General features: G+C 46.7%; 2 protein-coding genes across 2 annotated transcripts; one reads left to right on the forward strand and one right to left on the reverse strand.

Annotated features, from left to right (window-relative positions):
* Positions 1 to 4,495: 4,495 nt before the first annotated feature.
* On the reverse strand, positions 4,496 to 9,682 carry LOC125536592 (40S ribosomal protein S27). The gene is made up of 3 exons (XM_048699838.2): positions 9,316 to 9,682; positions 7,781 to 8,133; positions 4,496 to 7,675 (listed from the first exon to the last, which is right to left on the reverse strand). Exons 1-3 carry the CDS (start codon positions 9,521 to 9,523, stop codon positions 4,682 to 4,684), a joined length of 3,555 nt encoding a protein of 1,184 aa, XP_048555795.2. The 5' UTR covers positions 9,524 to 9,682; the 3' UTR covers positions 4,496 to 4,681.
* A 136-nt stretch (positions 9,683 to 9,818) lies between these two features.
* Positions 9,819 to 11,276, forward strand: LOC125536593 (uncharacterized). Its single transcript, XM_048699840.2, has 2 exons — positions 9,819 to 10,127; positions 10,853 to 11,276. Exons 1-2 carry the CDS (start codon positions 9,869 to 9,871, stop codon positions 11,098 to 11,100), a joined length of 507 nt encoding a protein of 168 aa, XP_048555797.1. The 5' UTR covers positions 9,819 to 9,868; the 3' UTR covers positions 11,101 to 11,276.
* Positions 11,277 to 19,306: the final 8,030 nt, after the last annotated feature.

Genomic DNA, 19,306 nt, shown 5'->3' on the forward strand with positions numbered 1-19,306 from the left:
GCATGCTATGCCTGTGAGTCCTTCATATGTTTTGTTAAGAATTTTGTCTTCTTTCCAGAGGTGCAACCCATGCATTTTTAGGATGTGTGTGGTGACTTGTGCAAGCTCGCAAAGAGAGGCACCCGGGAAATCTGTTTTCAGAGACTTAGTTGTTTTCACGAAGTCTGGGGTATTTTAGTTCATGATGCCCTATGTTCAGCTTGTTTCCTAATGATCCGTGTCTCTTATGAGGATGATCAGTAAGGGACTTTTGTTATTCATGTTGTGCTCTATCCATCCATGTCTTTGTTTGCAATTATGGAGCACCATAGCTTGAGTCAATCGAGCTCTACTTTTGCTTCATGGTGAATCTGGGCAGATCGTCAACTCGTTTGCGATTTTGCCGGCGTTGTTATAGTTGATCTGTGCATGCTATGCCATTGTTCTTGCCATGTCTAGTTTGTATTTTGTGCCTTCTTAATGGGTGTATGCCTGCCTTGCCATGACTTGCACCGTGGTGAGTGCATCGAGCTCGTTTACATGCCTTCGTGAGTTATATTTCAGCATGTCTCAGTTTTCACTAAGTCTGAAAACTGATTGTGTTTTAGCTATGTTCGTGTGCCCGTTAATATATTTTGTGATCCCTTTTGGCCCCAGGTCACTTTGGGACTTTTTTTAAGCTTGTTGAGTAGCTCCATGCCATGTCCTTACTTGTCTTAATCAGATCATGTATCATGTTGTTTTGCTGCTCCGAAGAGGGCTTCGTGATCTGAAATTTCAGACTAGTGTTAATTTCACTAAGTCTGGAATCTGTTTTGCATTTGCGTTTTTGCCATGCTTGTTTGAACCTCTTAATGGATGAATTGGCCGTGGCTCAGTGCTAGTCTTTTGTTAAGCATCTTGTGTGCATTCCTGCCATGTATTTTGTTGTCTTGTTTGGTGGCTGTAGCATGTTTATTTCGTTGCATTTAGATGCCTACTTGCTGTAAATTGCAGACCGGTGTCATATCTTAAAACGCTTGCCATTTCCAAACCGTAACTCCGATTCCAATGATCCTTATATCGCTTTCAAGCGATTTCATCCCCTCTATCCAGTGGCACCCTTGGAATTCCAAGTTGAGGCCAGGTTCATGCATTTCCTGTTATATCTTGCATTTTGCATCCCGCATCGCATCCCGCATAGCATATCATCATTTCATCATATTGCTTGGTCTTGCACGTGGTTGATTGTATCCTTGTTGCTTGTTGTCTTGTTGGGTAGAGCCGGGAGACGAGTTCGCTACCGAGGAGCCCGTTGAGTTTGCTTGTGAGGATCCAGTCAACTCTGACAACTGTGCAGGCAAGATGATCATACCCTCGAAATCACTACTATCTTTGCTATGCTAGTTTGCTCGCTCTTGCTATGCCAATGCTACGATGCCTACCTTTTGCTTGTCAGCCTCCCAATTGCCATGTTGAACCTCTAACCCACCTTGTCCTAGCAAACCGTTGTTTGGCTATGTTACCGCTTTGCTCAGCCCCTCTTATAGCGTTGCTAGTTGCAGGTGAAGTTTGGAGGCCGTTCCTTGTTGGAACATCATTTATTTTTCTTGTTGGGGATATCACTACATTGCTATGTTATCTTAATGCATCTATATACTTGGTAAAGGGTGGAAGGCTCGGCCTCTCGCCTAGTGTTTTGTTCCACTCTTGCCGCCCTAGTTTCCGTCATATCGGTGTTATGTTCCCGGATTTTGCGTTCCTTACGCGGTCGGGTTATAATGGGAACCCCTTGATATTTCACCTCGATTAAAGCTTTTCCAGCAATGCCCAACCTTGGTTTTACCATTTGCCACCTACCCTTTTCTTTCCCTTGGGTTCTGCAGACTCAAGGGTCATCTTATTTTAGCCCCCCACGGGCCAGTGCTCCCTCTGAGTGTTGGTCCGAACTGAGCTGCCTGCGGGGCCACCTCGGGGAAACTTGAGGGTTGGTTTTACTCGTAGCTAGTCTCATCTGAGTGTGCCCTGAGAAAGAGATATGTGCAGCTCCTATCGGGATTTGTCGGCACATTCGGGCGGTGTTGCTGGTCTTGTTTTAACCTGTCGAATTGTCTTGTTGTACCGGGTTACCGAGTCTGATCGGTGTGTCTCGGGTGGAGGTCTATTCGTTCGTTGACCATGAGAGCTTGTCATGGGCTAAGTTGGGACTCCCCTGCAGGGATTGAACTTTCAAAAGCCGTGCCCGCGGTTATGGGCAGATGGGAATTTGTTAATGTCCGGTTGTAGATAACTTAAACCTTAATTAATTAAAATGAAGCAACTGAGTGTGTTGCCGTGATGGCCTCTTCTCGGCGGAGTCCGGGAAGTGGACACGGTGTTGGAGTAATGCTTGCGCAGGTTGTTCTTCTAGATTCTCGCTCGCGCTTTGCATCCTCTTCTCGCTCTCCTTTGCGAATAAGTTAGCCACCACATATGCTAGTCGCTTGCTGCAGCTCCACATATACTTGCCTTATCCTTCCTATAAGCTTAAATAGTCTTGATCGCGAGGGTGCGAGATTGCTAAGTCCCTGTGGCTCACAGATACTATAATTCCAGATGCAGGTCCAGGTGATTTTGCTCCAGGTGACGAGTACGAGCTCAAGTGGGAGTTCGACGAGGACTCTCAGCGTTATTATGTTTCCTTTCCCGATGATCAGTAGTGGTGCCTAGTTGGGGATCGATTCGGGCCTTGTCGCATGTTGGGTTCTTTTCTATTTTGGCGCCGTAGTCGGGCCATGAGTGATTGTTTGATGGATGTTAATTATGTACTCTGATGTGACGTGGCGAGTGTAAGCCAACTATGTACCTCCCCCTTTTATTACATATTACATGGGATGTTGTAATGATTGCCTGACTTGCGACATTGCTTTCAATGCGGTTATGCCTCTAAGTCGTGCCTCGACACGTGGGAGCTATAGCCGCATCGAGGGCGTTACAGATCTCCCCCCCAGATGAACCATATAGCCAAGAGAAACCATGAACCAGAATAGAAGAGCTTGCCCCACCCATGAGTAAATATTTCATAGTAGCCTCATTAGACCGTAGATCTCTCTTGGTATATCCAGACAATAGGTAGGAACATAAACTGAAACATTCTGGAGCTACAAAGATAGTTATTAAATCGTTAGCACCACATAAAAACATTCCCCCTAGAGTAGCTGTTAATACGAATAACAGAAACTCTGTTATAGCCATTTCTGTACATTCAATGTACTCTACGGATAGAGGAATACATAAAGTTGAACATAATAAAATGAGAAATTGAAAGATTTCGTTGAAATTGTTCGTTTGGAAATTTCCCGAAAAGCTAATTATAGGTTCTTCTCTCCATCGGAACAATAGGGCCGTTATGCTTATTACTAAACTTGTTGAAGAGATGAAATAGAACCAAGGTCTATCTTTTTGATCAGAGGTTGAATCGATCATCAGAAGAAGAATTAGGCCAAAAATTAGGATACATTCTGGAAAAATGAAACTCCCATTGAAGAGAAGCAAATGAAACGCTTTCATAAAAATTCTCGTAGAATCGAGAATGAAGTTTTTATTCTGTACATGCCAGATCATGAATTAGTAACTGCATCCAATCTTCGAAAAGTCCCGATTGTTTCGATTTTTGAAATGGGATATTTATGGAATCCCCATGAATAGGATCAAACCTTATTCCATGCTATTTTCATAAGATTCTTCTTTCTTATTCTTAAGCAAGCCCTCGAGAGGGCTTAGTTGATCATGATTTCTGTTTTCTCTTTCTTTTCCTTTTTGTTTGTTTCGAGAAAGATATCGTCCGATTCTCCTTTTATTGATTCTTTTCTGATCGAGATGTACGGATCCATGTGTCTACGTACATAGATTCTGTTCATGGATTAACGAAAATGTGCAAGAGCTCTATTTGCCTCTGCCATTCTATGAGTCGCTTCCTTTTTGCGTATGGCACCCCCACTCCCTTTGGCAGCATCTACTAATTCGGAACTTAATTTGAAAGCCATATTTTGACCCGGACGCTTTTGGGATGCTTCTAATAACCAACGAATGGCAAGTGCTCTTCCTTGTTTAGATTCTATTTCAATCGGAACTTTCCGCGTCGATCCTTTTTTATTACGTCTTGTTTTTACTCCTATATTGGGAGTTACTCTACGTATTGCTTGACGTAAAACCAATAGTGGATTTGTTTCTGTCTGTTGTTGAATCTTTTTCACGGCTCGATAGAGAATTTGATAAGCCAATGATTTTTTTCCGTCCGTCTGAAAATACTTTTCGGAGAAATGGATAAACAAGTAAGCACTATCACAAAATATAAAAGAGAAAACTACCATAAAACAATAAATATTCTTCACAAGAAGATGACGTGATCTTCATGTCTGAAGAACATTTTCAGAGTGCTCGTATGATGAAGTTTACTCTTTGCAGTTTTGGATACTTCAATGATTTAAAGGTCAATTTTCATAAGGTTAAACTTTGTTATTTTGGTCACGCTAAATATGCTGCACACCACACGGCAGAAAGGCAAAGTGAGCCAAAGCTACATTTATACTGTTCGGGGAGATATATACACAAAAGCTGCATGGCCGTGGAAGAAAACTCTGTGATCACTTTTGTACATGCCACACCAGTTAAGAAATAACTAAAAAGTGCAGCTGAGGATACGAGTCTTATCTCTGATAAGTAGAGCCATTACGCATTTAACCTAGATGAGGCTACCAGGATGTTCTCCACTGCTCCCTCCAACAAATGTCTCTGAAGTTTTTGGCAGATTGTCTACACTGGCAAAAAGCTCGTCCGCCGCAGAAGCATACAAGCTTGAAAGCTCTGGCAGATCAACCACGTCAGCGAAAGGCTCGTTCACTGAAGGAGTATATGTCTCTGAAGGGTTTGTCAGATCAACCACATCAAGCAAGGGTTTGTTGGAGGCACAAGCATCGACCTCTGACGATGCCGGCGCATCAACCACGTCAAATAAAGGCGCATCCATGGCAAAGGCATCATCATCTGAAGATGGGAATGTAGTGAACAAATGATCCGAACCAAGGCCAGCAGCATCACTGCCAGCCTCCTCCACAGCAGAAATTTGCGATTCAGAATCAGATGATTCAGCAAGCAAGACTTCGAGAGAAGGGCTGCTTGTACTCATTCTCTTCGATACGAAAGCCATTCCAAATATGTCATTCTCCTGTGAGCCCACAGTTGGTCTTACATCAGGACCAGCTCCATTGCCCGCAAAAAGATCTTCCACATGATTTCCAGCCGCGACATTCCCTGAACTAGTAGCTTCTCTGTAAGAATCTCCATCAGATGGTTCCATACTACTCAAATCTGACAAGGAGTGTTCTACCTCTGGTTTTCTGGAGCTTTCCCTGGGACCTGAGTGCAAGCTGCTACAGAATACAGAGTCCATCCCGCCAGAAAGCCTAATGCTGCCCTTTGTATTCTCCAGAACTCCATCCTCATCTGACAGGGTTTCCATTGCATTGGTACTGTGCCCACCAGAAAGCATAATGCTGCCCTTTGTATTCTCCAGAACTCCATCCTCATCTGACAGGGTTTCCATTGCATTCGTACTGTGCCTGTTAGCACCATTTGCAGGAGCTGCATGGCTTGATGGTTCAAAGGTTGTCTCGATGGATATGTCATCACAAAAATTTCCATCTCCCTCATCAACCTCTAAAGCTTTCTTCAATAGCGAAAGTTGGAAGATTGGGTTCTGCTGGCTCGCTTTGCTGTCACCACCTTCCAAGTTCTGATGTGCTCCTGTCAATGTTCTCTGGAAGGACGGAATTGCAGCGTCACCACAGCACACCTCAGAAGTACCATTCCTAAAAGCAATCCGTGCCGCCAGAAACTCTGCCAATGGTAAGGAAGGTCTGCTTTCATCCACTTGAGCTGTCTCACCAACAGATTGAAATATGGTAGGAGGTTTTGCCTGAGTTCCGCCATCAACAGACCCGAGGTGTGTAGCAAGCTGAGAAGGATCATCCACAGGTTCACTGCTTGTGACAAGCGGAATCATGTACGAACTAGGACCATTGTTCTGCCCATTTACCTGAGTGTAATCATCTATAGATCCTGTAAGAGACTGTGAAGGAACAACCAACAGTTCAGTGCTAGCAAATGCCTTCTTGTCCGGATTCATATCAATATTCTGTCCATTTACCTCAACACTGCTAACCAAGTGTGCCTTAGATACAGAAATGAGTGGAGCCGCATCAACCTCCTGAAAAGATATCAAGGTACTAATCTTCTTTGTGTCACCAAAGATGCCATGAAAGTCGTCTTTAGTGGATGTGTCATGAAGATGTCCATGAGAAGGGAAGGAACTAGAGGAATCATCAGTATTTCCACAACTTACATTACTGGCAGTGCAAGCAACAGACTTTGAAGGTGATGTTCCTTTGGTGGAAGTGAGAAATGCCTCCAAGGCAGACGCTAATGCGCCATCGACAGATACAGGAGTTTTGCCTTTGAAGCTGTTGTCAGTGCTTTTGCTCAGAGTATCATTAGAATTTGTACGACCATCATCAACATTGTCAGCTTCTGCTTGTTTATCTTCCTCCACTTCATCCTCTTCATCATTTAGGAATTCAGGAACCTTGATAACTAGACCTGGGGAAGTCTTGCGTTCTCTCTCAACAGGTAAAGGCCCACCATGAAGCTTCTCACATATAAACCCAGGTTCACAGATGAAATCAGGTGCCTTAAGGACCCTTGGCACAACATTAGGTCCATGTAAATTAACTGTATTCTCATCAGCCACATCACAATTAGAGTAATCTTCTGAAGAAAATTCAGGTGCCCTCATAAGCAAGCCTGGCTGCCTGTTCATCACAGAGGCAGAAGTTCCAGAATTCCCACCATTATGTTCCTTTTGCTGCGAGTTAATTGTATCAGAAAAAACATTTGGTGCTGACATTCTTGCAGAAGAACTTCGTAGAGACTGAATCTCCACAGAGAATGAATCAAACTGCTGCTCCAGTCGTTGAAGCCTTGCCTCAATGCTACTGAGGGGCCTCATCATTTTGTCCTCAAACCTAGAGCAACATAACTCCACCTTCTCCACCTTAGAGATCAGAGTATCCAGCATTCTCTCAATGTGATTGTGCGGAGTAACATTTTCATTCATAATAGGACTAGCCTCCGGGTACAGATTTGATACTGTCTTATCCTTCGCCAGTGTCACTTGTACATTTTCTGTTGTTATTACAGGCAATGGAAGAGGCTTGGGATCATTTAACGGGAACTCATGTTGGTTGCCATCATCATCACATATCGTACCACTCTGCGCAGGTGGTAGTCTGCTCTGCACTCCAGCTGGCCTAAATTTGGAATCATTTGTACCATACAGCCCTGCTTCTTTCGCTATGTTTCCACATGGGATGCTATCTTTCAACGCGCAGCCTTCAGGAAGTTGGGCTTTCAAGCCCTCGGCAAAATATTTGTCATCTATTTTGCAGTCCCTAGATTTGGAAATTTGCATAAGGCCAGGAACAAGCATAGCCAACAAAGAACTACCTCCCATGTTTCCAGGACCTGCTACTGAATCATCACTGCTGGATTCAACAAGATCAGCAAATATGTAGATCTCTTCAATATGCACTGATGTCTTTGACTGAAGTGAAAGAAGACGGACAGTAAGAGATACACATGGGTTTGCATCAGTTATCTCAGCAGTTGCTTCGTAGTGAGCCTGGAATGGACAAAATAAAACAAAATTATAGTATATGTAAGAAGCTAAGAAAATTTCTTTGATAGCGAGTACTAGACAATGGCTGTTGCCAAAAAAGGGAAATACCAGAGTATTTTTCTGGCAGATTCCTATCGCATTCCTTTCTTCTTGAGATTCTGGCGTGTAATTTCCAAGAGGAGACTCAGGAATTTTGACTTCAACCCAGCTATCTTCATCACTACTACTTGTAACACTTTTGGCCTCTTGTTCATGCTTTTCGCCGGTTGCAGCATTGCTACTTGCCTGAGATACACATTCTTCACCAGGAGGCTGCGGTTCTTGAGCAGCAATTCCACAGCGTACAGTGCATAGATAATCTTTACTTGCATCCTTCAGGTCAGTTGAATAGTATATTTCATAAGTTCGAGCTGTGCTTCGCACATACACTCTATGAATCTCATACTTTCCTGTGAAACTAACTGAAGAAAAGAAATGGATTAGATACACTGATAATGAAATGGAAAATGGTTTGATATTTATTAGCAGTAAAATATCGCATAGTATTTCTGGAACAAGATGGAGACTGCCAGGAAACTGGGTCATGAAAGGCACTGTGGTGTACACAGAATGAGATGGAGCCTGACTCCACAAAAGGATGGATGTACAACGAGAAATAAAAGTATTGCTTCCACTGTTTGTATTCTAACATAAGCTAGCCGTCAAAATTCTGCAATTTATCCCAATTAAAGGAAGGAGATAGATCATGGGAATTTCAACATGATCGATGTTGGGTGGACTATTCATACGGAACAACTTACTTTGATTTCAGGCTAGTCGAAGATGTGGAAGCTAGAGTTGTAAGATGATGCAGATATATTCTAAAGTAGTACACGAAACACCAATTACGGTGATCATGTGCAGAATAAGAAACACTGGAGTATAATGTATTTAAGATATTTAAAGCTAAATGCTCGGGCGTTGTTATGGAGATTAAATGCCCGCGCATTGCTACAAAAGTTCCGTCCCACAATGTAAGATGTTTTTGCAAGCCATTTTAGCTTGTAAAAACGTCTTATATTATGGGACGGAGGGAGTATTTAATTGCATGAGCTGGTTAGACGCTTGTGTCATTGTAGTACCTAGCTTTGTGCAGATAAAAAAAGTACTATCTCAAAATATACAGCAATCAAATCAACTAACCAAAGGATCGTGATACATCTGTCTGCTAAATAGAAAGTAGCATAATTGCAGAAATTAATTTCTGGCAACTTAAGAGGCAATCTCAGAGGGTGAATGGACCACCACCAACTCAGATATTATAACAGTTTAAGATATACTGCAGTTTGTGGTATCCACTTCTAGCATGAGCTTGTGAACAAGAACTGGAGCATCTATGATGATATTGTAGTCCAATTTCAACGGACTCTGCACTGGAACCCAAAACAGCGATGGCCAGTTTGGGGCTTGGCTTGTGCTAGCCAACTAGGGTTTATCCACCCATACGCTGACTACGGCGACAAAGCAATTCCCGACAGCGCGTGCATCTGCATCCAACCAGCGACAGGAACCATCGCAACAAAGCAATTCGCGATCAAACCGCGCAAACTCCTCCAGTAGGCTCGACCTTTCCAGAAAATCCAAGAGAGAAAACGAGTACTCACTCGTAACATCGCAGGGAGTTGGATCCTCGCTGCCGTCGGACGGCGGGCGGGCGAGGACGACGGCCGCGGGGGAAGTCTCGGCGTCGTCTTCGGTCGTCTCGAACGACACGGCGTCCTCGACCGCCGCGCCTCCGGCTGGGGCCCAGGTGCTAGTCGCCGTCCATGGCCTCCCGGGCTCGCCTACCGATCCCGATCCAGGTGTCCCCATCGCTCGCGGTCGCCGCCGCCCGCCGCTTGGGCGGAGACGGTGGGTATCGGCGGTGGCGTGCCGGCGGTGTTCGCCGTTGGTCGCCTCGCTCACTTCCGGATTCCGCGAGCGCTCGCTCGGTACGCGAATCTGGTGCGGGATCCGATCTTACGGGCCCTCGCAGTAGAAGATTTGGGTTGGCCGCGTACTTCGTCGTCCTACCGTTAGGCCTGTAAATGACGCCGACTCAACCTATGGGCCTTCCGCGCGTTGGGCTTCGGCCCGTTTTCAAATCGTTATCCACACCGCGAATGCTCCACCACCGCAGGTGCAGACGATGCTTCCCGAGCGCGCGCGGCAAAGAGGATGCAGCTGCGCTCCCTCCCGTTCGCCGCGAGCGCCGTGGCCGGAAGGAGCTTCCTCGCCGCTATTCCTCGGCCGGTGACGGAGAGAAGGACGCGCCTACGTTGCAACGCGGGCAACTCCTCGTCGTCGTCATCGGAGGAGGAGGGCCGCGAGCTTAGCACGGCGAAAGAGGCGCTGCGGCGGCTGGCGGAGCTCGACGCCCAGCTGGAGGGGCTGAAGGAGCCCAAGATGAGGCCGCCGCCGCCCCCTCCTCCCCCGGGTAATCATTGCCTTTTCCCACTCCGTTCTCCTCGTGCCAAGTTGCCTGCCTCTCCGGTTTTCCATGCGTCCATGCTCCCCTGTCCTCCCGTTCAATCAGTCGTCTAGAGTTCGAGATCTTCATAGCGGCCAATAATAATTGATTCATGTAAGTTCGCCGTTCGCGTGTTCTCTCGAATGAAAATTTATTAGTTGGGCTGCCTAACCTACGGAGAAGAGACGGATCGATCTTCAATAACCTACTCTGAAACAACTGCTCGATGGAGCAGGTCATTTGTTAGCCTCGTGGTGCATACTTCAGTATACAGTAGAGCTAGTCATTTCTCAAGTACTGTACCTACGAATAGTAGACGTATTACTGTTTTTGGTTACAGAATGCGCAGGAACTGTTCATTTCCTCATTTGTTTCTTTTGTAGCAGTAGTACAGTAGTGGCACTTACTTTACAGCGTAGAGCGATGCTTCTAGATATACCAAGCCCGAGTGATCCGTACAATTCATCAGTTGCTAGGCCACGACAGCACATTGATCCTCAAGTCGCTTCCTACTTTTTCTAGGGGAGTACCGTGTGCTTGCGAGCATAGCATGTGTGGAAGTAGTCCCGCCGTTTCAAATTACTCGTCGTGGTCACAGTCCATGCCATTGCTTTGCCTGCTTGATCACTTCTGACTTCTCTGCTAACTTCTCTGTATGGGTACTTGTGTATTTACTTCTGTTTTGTTCACAGATCCTTTCATGGACCGCGATATGATAATACAGCGAGGACGCCCAAGTGATGAGCTCCCAGAAATGACCCCGGCCTACGTGACGTTCTCGACTCTGGCAATTTTTATCTTGACCATCTTCACCAACGTGGTGTTCAACGTGTACATCAAGCCTTCCGTGGACGGCGCCGATCAGCCGGTACGAATCCAGAGAGTGCCTCTGGCTGATCCTAGCTTCCAGCAGCCCGGCAATTCTAGTGATAGCTCGTAGACGTATATGCATGACACGATAATACAGTTTGATACAGTGGCAAGGGCTGTGCTTTGCAAGTTAACTGAAGCCATGTGCCTCATCCCTCATATTTGCGGCATTATGTACTCCCTTCGTCCCTCGTATTTAGACAAATTTAAGATAAGAATTTTAAGACGAAGGGAGTATTTAAGACCCACATGCTCTAAACAAGCTGTGCTGTTGCTGGCCTCGGCCTTGAGGGTTTTCATCATTATGGAACAAGGTGCTGCACATGTGTCCATGGGGCTTCACCTGTAGTATGTGTATCTTTTTTCTTTTCTTTCGATTAGCGGCTTCCATCGACTCAATGATGATCAATCAATTACAGTCAGCAGCACAATGATCTCCTGGATCGAATATATCACACCCAACTTGTGAACCAATTAATTGTGTCAGCGGTGATCATGGACGCTGAACTTGGAGAGCAAATTGCCTCTTCTCTCGCACTAATCAGCCAATGGCGCGGCAAACTGTTTGCAGCAACATGCATATGCTGATGCCAAAATTCCAAAAACGCCGACATGGATGAGCTGTGGGCAATGGTCGTGCGGCACGCGACAGAGGCGGAGCAGCAGGGTACGTAGCGTACGCCCGTGGTAGCGGTCCCGGGCTCTGCGATCTTCTACTGTGTCTCTACTGGTTTTTTCTTGCAGCTGTCTATAAATTTATATGTAGTATACTGTATTTCTTTGTCTCTCTTGATTTAATTTTCTCCCGTTTGTTGTATTTAGCTTGTTTCGTCCGGATTATACACTGCCCCTGCTATAGCTTGTCGGCAGTTCTTGGGTTCCCGTAAAGATCACACAGCTTTCTCGTTGCCTTTCGCTTTCCCTATGCAAGATTCTCGATTGCTTTCCTATCGTAGACACAGTACATCTTGATCTGTCTCCTATTTCCTCACAGCTCGAGCCATTCCTAATTTTTTCTCTATTTTATTTATTTATTCTTTGGTTTCATTAGAAATACCAGTAGTTTTTTTACGCCTGATGTTGAAGAAAGTGTCCCGGGGAAACTAGTCCCTCTGTGAAATCCTGAAAAACCCAAACATGCGCCGTTGGATCTAGTACAATCTAAGGGCTAGAACACCCACCCACTCATTTTGGTGTGTTTTACAGAAAAACCCAAGGGCTTCATGTAATAGAATAACCAGGCCTGTGGATGCTTGCATGCAAAACACGGGACTTGATCTGCATCCACATTCTAGATCCGACGGCCCACGTTCGAATTTCAAGTTTTCACCGAGTGATTAGATTTCCACCGGATACTCTTTTCTATTCTACTACGTGGCGACACAACAGATCCAACTTTGACCCTAGTTTGAACCTCGCATGTAGGCCTTCCGTGCTGGCCCTGTTTATTTCCCCTTCTTTCTTTCTTTCTTTATTTATTTATTCATTTCCCTTATCTTGTGCTTACCCAACCTCGAACAAATACCTGGGCGTGTTTGTTTAGAGGAATCTCGTAACATGGACGCCATAATTTATCTCTGCCAAAAGAGAACATACTTCAACTCTCTCATGGATCGAGTCACCGAGTTCCAGCCCAGCGACCAACATCTCACGTGCCGTGACCTAGTGTTTTTTCACCCTCTTCTTTTCTTTTGAGGGAGACCTTGTGTTTTTCCTAGTAGTTTGTACACCTACTACAAAGCGGTGTTGACGAGTTGCGATTTATCCATTCATTTGGTGAAGAGTGTACATTTAGCTTAAAAATGTGCTCATACAAAGGGATGCGGAGTTTCTGCACCCGAGCTCAAATGAGCTCGGGTGAACAGTAAAATCAAAACTAAATTAAAAAAAATAAAAAATTCAAATTTTTTTGGGAGAAACATTGACAAAAGTTCTAAGTGCTTGCAAAAATTTGCCATGAAATCACATTTCTAGAAGGCGTGGCAAAAAAAAAACAAAATCAGTACTCTGAAAAAGCTACTTCCAAAAGCATTTTGGAGCACTGAATTTGTTTTTTTTTTGCCACGCTTTACAGGAATGTGATTTCATGATGAATTTTTGCAAGCACTTAGAACTTTTGTCAATGTTTCTCCCAAAAAAAATGGAATTTTTTGATTTATTTTTTATTTTTTTTCGATTTTACTGTTCACCAAGCTCAAATGAGCTTGGGAGCAGAAAGGCACTTTCGCATACAAAGAGTATATTTATATCTTTCCAATGCACTTTAAAGTGGAAAAAATGATTTTCTCTCATCACATGGTAATCAAATATCAATAACATTCTACACATGGTCTTCTTAATTTCTATAACACTTAGCTCATTAGGATTGAGTAATTAAAGAGGCGAGAGATGGTGGCTCGCACCTTTCTAATGTTTTTTTTTACTTCACTCAATAGTTTGTCCTAAAATTTCTATACGTACACTTTTCATCAGATAGGGTACTAGCGTTGGCTCGTCGCTCTTGCGGTGCTCGAGAGGGCTAGAAAGAAGTAATGCGCTTGCACCAACAACTTGTGCGAGAGAGATGCAAACACGACATTCATTCATCTCAAGGTTGCGCCACAATGATGGATGGGTCGCTTCAGATGAGGAGAAGGAAAACATTGTGAGGGAGCATTTCTCTCGTACAATGGGGAAGGCTGGTCGGCGGCAAGAGGACTTCAACTGGCAGGCTTTAAACCTTCCTGTGACCCATCTCCATAGGATTGACAACCCTTTTACTGAGGAGGAGTTCGAGGGTGCCATCAAAAGTCTCCCTTCCCATAAGGCGTCGGGGTCGGGCGGGTTCATTGACGAGTTCTCCAAGAGTTGTTTGGATGTTATCAATGATGATGTTATTGCAGCCATCAACAACTTTTCTAACATCCAAGCGGCCCACTTCCAGTGGCTCAACTCGGCAAACATTGTGCTGCTACTGAGAAAAGAAGGTGTTGAGAGCATTCTCGACTTTACGTTGATTAGCCCGATCTATGCCATTGCAAAGATTATTGCCAAAAATTTTGCCTCAAGGCTTGCCCCATACATGAACGAATTGGTCTCGAATGGACAGAGTGCCTTCATAAAATCCCGAAGCATCCAAGATAACTTTCATATTCGTGAGAAATTATGCACCTTGGCTCCACCGGCAGTGGAAGCCATCTCCGCTTCTCAAGTTGGGTATCAATAAGGCGCTTGATACCGTGCGATGGGACTATATCTTTTACCTTCTCCAAAAGCGCCCCCCTCCCCGAGGTTCAACAATTGGATTGCCGCCCTCCTTTCGTCATCCACCTCACGGGTCCTCCTTAATGGCATCCCCGGGGATCCGATCAGGCATGGTCGTGGTCTCTGGCAGGGAGATCGCTCTCCCCTCTCCTTGTCATCCTTGCCATCGACTCCCTTCAACGGGTGCTTCGGTTGGCAGCCGAGCAGGGCCTCCTACACGACTTAGGTGGTCGGGGTGGTCAATTCAGGACATCGCTCTATGCGGACGACGTTGCATTTTTTGTCTTGCCAATTATATAGGACGTCCAGGCCATCTCTAGTATCATGTAGAACTTTGGGGAAGTCGTCGGGCTTGTAACAAATTTCCAAAAGATGCTCGTGGTCCCCATCCGTTACAATGGATTGGACCTTGGTAATATCATGCAAAGCCTTCCGGCGGTGCGATCGACATTTCCCATGCGATACCTTGGGCTGCCCTTGTTGGCTAGGCGGTTAAAAAAGATCCACTTCCAACAACTCAAGGACCAAGTCGCAAGCAAATTACCACCTTGGCAAGGTAAACATTGCACGACAGCGGGCAGAAACACCTTGGTCAAGTCCATCCTCACCACCATCATGATATACCACATCACAGCGCTCTCGTCATTCCAGTTGAGGTCCTTCAAGCCATTGACAAGATCCGTGGGGCTTTTATCTGGGTGGGTTCCGACAAGATCTCTGGTGGTAAATGCAAAATTTGTTGGACGCCTGCATGATGCCCCGTGAACCTTGGCGGCCTTCGAATCCTAACTTGGCGAAGTTTGCTCGAGTCATCCACCTAAGCTGGCCATGGCTTGAGTGTATTGCGTCAGAAAGGACTTGGGTTGGCATTGGGAACCCATGCGACAAGGAGGATATGGACTTTATTTCACGCCCTTACAAAAGTCAATGTGGGGGTGGGAGCGAGGCGAACTTCTAGGAGTCGGCCTGGCTAAATGGTCTACGACCTAAGCTCGTTAATCTTTGGCATGTCCAGCAACAAGAGGTAGTGTATCAGAAAGGCCCTTTAGAATAGTGCTTGGGGGAGCAAATTCAGTTATTAAAATGGCTTAAGGGGCACACACCCAGAAATTCATCACACTTTTAACTCTGATGGCCCAAGTGCATCTACTGAAAGTGCGTTATATCGACTAGAGGGGGGTGAATAGGCGATTTTTATGAAATTCTTCACTGATGAATTTGCCGGTGAGGAAATTCCTTAGCGAAGAACTACTAGCAGCGGAATAAGTACTCAAAAGTAAACATAACAGAATACAAGCATAGTCATCATGATGAAATGAAGACAGGCACAGAGTACAGGAAGCGTAATCACAGGATAACACAGGATGAAGACAAACAGACTGAAGAAATTGAACTGAGGAAATTGAAAAAGTCTTCAGTCAAAGTCTTCAAACACAGATATGAACAAACACACAACACAGTTATAAGGAAATGAAAGAGTTGAGGAAATAGAACCAGTAAGCTTGGTGAAGACAATGATTTGGTAGACCAGTTCCAACTGCTGTCTCAGTTGTACGTCTGGTTGGAGCGGCTGAGTATTTAAACTCGAGGACACACAGTCCCGGACATCCAGTCCTGAACACGCAGCTCGGGACACCCAGTCCTCACTATATTCTCCTTGAACTAAGGTCACACAGACCTCGTCCAATCACTCGTGGTAAGTCTTCAGGCGACTTCCAAACCTTCACAAACTTGGTCACTCGGCGATCCACAATTCCTCTTGGATGCTCTAGACCATGACGCCTAACTGTCTGGAAGAAGCACAGCCTTCAAAGGTAACAAGTGTCGGATCCACGCATGATCAATCTCTTCAGTGATGCTCAATCATTTGGGGTTTGTAGGTGTTTGGGTTTTGGGTTTTTGTTTTTTCCTCACTTGATGATTTTTGCTCAAAGTCCTCAGAGGATGGGTTGCTCTCAAATGACAAGTGTCAGTTTCTCTCGGAGCAGCCAGCCAGCTAGTGGTTGTAGGGGGCGGCTATTTATAGCCTAGGGAGCAGCCCGACATGATAAGACATAAATGCCCTTCAATGATATGATCGTTAGGTGGATAGATATTTTGGGACAGCTGACGCATAGCACAACAACGGTCGAAATTTTGAGTAGTAAAATCCTCAGGGCTATCATGTTCCTCACTGTGTAGGCAATCCGCATAGGCGAATTCCTAACTCCTCAGTCAGGACAAATTCCTCAGAGACCAGAAGAACTTCGTCTCTGTCACTGAAGAAATTGACTGAACTGTATGAGATTTCCAATGGCTTCACTCAAAGGGATTGGTAGGTGTAGGATTTTGAGTTGAGCATCACATGGAAAATTTTTCTTGGTATTTCCTCGACCCCCTTTAACAGTACGGTGTTTCCTATGACTCAAGAAAGAGAAAAACAAAACTATGAAAACGAAAGTCTTCAAGCTTCATATTCCTCGCATGAATATCAAGTCTTCACGGACACACCAATTTCTTCACTTTCAAAGTCTTCATGAAAGTCTTCAGAAATACCAAAATCCAGTCGAAGATATTCATTTTTAGGGGTCGACTTTTCCTGTAAATATCAAACTCCTCATAGACTTACAGACCTGTGTACACTCACAAACGCATTAGTCCCTTAACCTATAAGTCTTCAGTACACCAAAATCACTAAGGGGCACTAGATGCACTTACATCTACAAGACAATATGACGACACCATCCTTTCGAAGTTCATCGCCTCGGATCACTACTTTGTAGCCTCGGCATACAAAGCACAGTTTTGCAGCAGCATTGCAACATGCTTCAAAAGCATGATTTGGAAAAACTCGACATCGCCAAGATGGAAGTTCTTTGCTTGTGTAACGAACTAGAGAGGAGGGGATCGGAAGTAGGTGAGGGAGAGCGAGAGAGAGACTTGGAGAGGAAGAAGGGGGATTGCTTCGAGAGGAAGGATTAGGATGAGTTGACAGTCTGTTACATCGCATACCCTGCCATAGGCGGTTGGCTGCCCCTTTTATCACTCCCTCGCTCTCACTCACACACTCTTAAAGCTGGAGCCCGATCCTTGACACGTCACACTGGACAAGTGGCAGACAAGTAGCCAGGTGTGACATTCTCCCCCCCCCCTTGAGAGCAAGCTCCGTCTTCAGTGCTGTCGTCTCCGTCTTCAGTGCCGTCGTCTTCGTCTTCCCAGAGGAGAGCCGTTGGAAAGCGTTGCCGTAGGGTGTCATAGTCCTCCCATGTCGTAGCTGAAGTAGCGCTGGTCCCCCATTGTACCCTGATCTAGACGACCGGGGCATTGCCCTTCTTCATCATGCGTCGCTCCAGGATGCGCGTGGGTGCCGTGGTCACCACGGACAGATCAGGCACCCGTGGAAGTTCTGAGTACACCGACGTGAATGGCTTCAACTGCGAGACGTGGAAGACCGGATGCAGGCGGCTGGCTTCCGGCAGGTCGAGCTTGTACGCCATGAGCCCAATTCGCTCGATGACGGTGTAGGGCCCGAAGAACTTGTAGCCGAGTTTGGCGCAGGGCCGGCTGACGACTGATTGCTGAACGTAGGTTGAAGTTTTAGGAGTACCTGCTCGCCCACCTAGAACTGGCGCTCGGTGCGATTGCGATCAGCTTGTTTCTTGCAGCGCTTCTGGGCACGCTCCAGCTGGGCGCGTATGTGCGCTGTGTGCGCCGCCCAGTCCAGGTCGTCACTGGTGGACGCGTCGCTTGGCCAGGCCGCCATGGCTCCCAGGTTGGCCTCCTTCCCGTACAGCGCCTTGAACGGTGTGCAGTTGAGCGACGAATGGAAGGTCGAGTTGTACCAGAACTCCGCCATGAGCAGCCAGCGACGCCACTTGCCCGGGGTGTCGTGCACCGCGCACCGGAGATACATCTCCATGCACTGGTTCACTCGTTCGCTTTGGCCATCGGTCTGCGGGTGGTAGGCGGTGGAGTACAGCTGCTTCGTGCCGGCGCCAGCGAGCAGCTCCCGCCAGCGATTGCTGGTGAAAACCTTGTCGCGGTCGGAGACGATCGAGGTGGGCACTCGTGCAGCTTGACCATGTTGTCCCAGAACGCGCGCGCCACCTGCGCGGCGTGGAAGGGGTGACGAAGTGGAATGAAATGGGCGAACTTGGTGAAGCGGTCCACCACGACCATGATCATGTCGAAGCCTTCCGATGGCGGCAGCCCCTCCACGAAATCCATGGTGAGGTCTTCCCAGGGCGCTGATGGGATGGGCAGCGGCGTCAAGAGTCCGGCAGGCTTGGTGTGTTCGTGCTTGGCCTGCTGGCAAGTCACGCACTGTTGCACGAACTCCTCGGTGTCGCGCTTGAGCCCCTGCCATTCAAAGTGCTTGCGCATGCGCTGGTAGGTTGCTGTGACGCCAGAGTGGCCGCCGACCGCGCTGTTGTGGAGCGCGGCGATGAGCTTGGTGCGAAGCGCAGTGTTGGCGCCAATCCACAGGCGGCCACCGTGACGGATGACGCCGTGGTGCAGTTCGTAGCCATCGTTGTCGGGGCTGGTGATGGCAAGTTTTTGCAGTCGATCCTGGGCGTCCGGGTCGGTGGAGTAGGAGTTGAGCACCTCCTGAATCCAAGCCGGCTGGCACGCCGAGAGCGCGACCAGGTCGAGTTGTTTGCCCACACGAGACAAGGCGTCGGCCGCGCCGTTGTCGAGTCCGCGCTTGTACTGAAAGCAGAACTACAGCCCGACAAGTTTCGCCATAGCCTTGCGCTGCAGCTCGGTCTCGAGGTGTTGCTCCCCCAGGTTGCAGAGCGACTTGTGGTCAGTGAGGATGTCGAAGGGGCCGCGCTGCAAGTAGGGGCGCCACTTGTCGATCGCCATCATCACCGCCAAGAACTTCTTCTCGTACGTTGAGAGCTTCTGGTTGCGCACGCCGAGCGCCTTGCTGAAGAACGTGACCATGTGACCTTCCTGCACCAGCACAGCCCCGACGCCCGTGTCGCACGCATCGGTCTCGATGGAGAACGGCTTGTCGAAGTTGAGCAGGGCGAGCACTGGCGTTGTCGTCA

Source organism: Triticum urartu, chromosome 2A (genome assembly GCF_056163025.1).
Source record: "Triticum urartu cultivar PI428250 chromosome 2A, HENAU_Tu73, whole genome shotgun sequence".
NCBI classification, from domain to species: domain Eukaryota; kingdom Viridiplantae; phylum Streptophyta; class Magnoliopsida; order Poales; family Poaceae; genus Triticum; species Triticum urartu.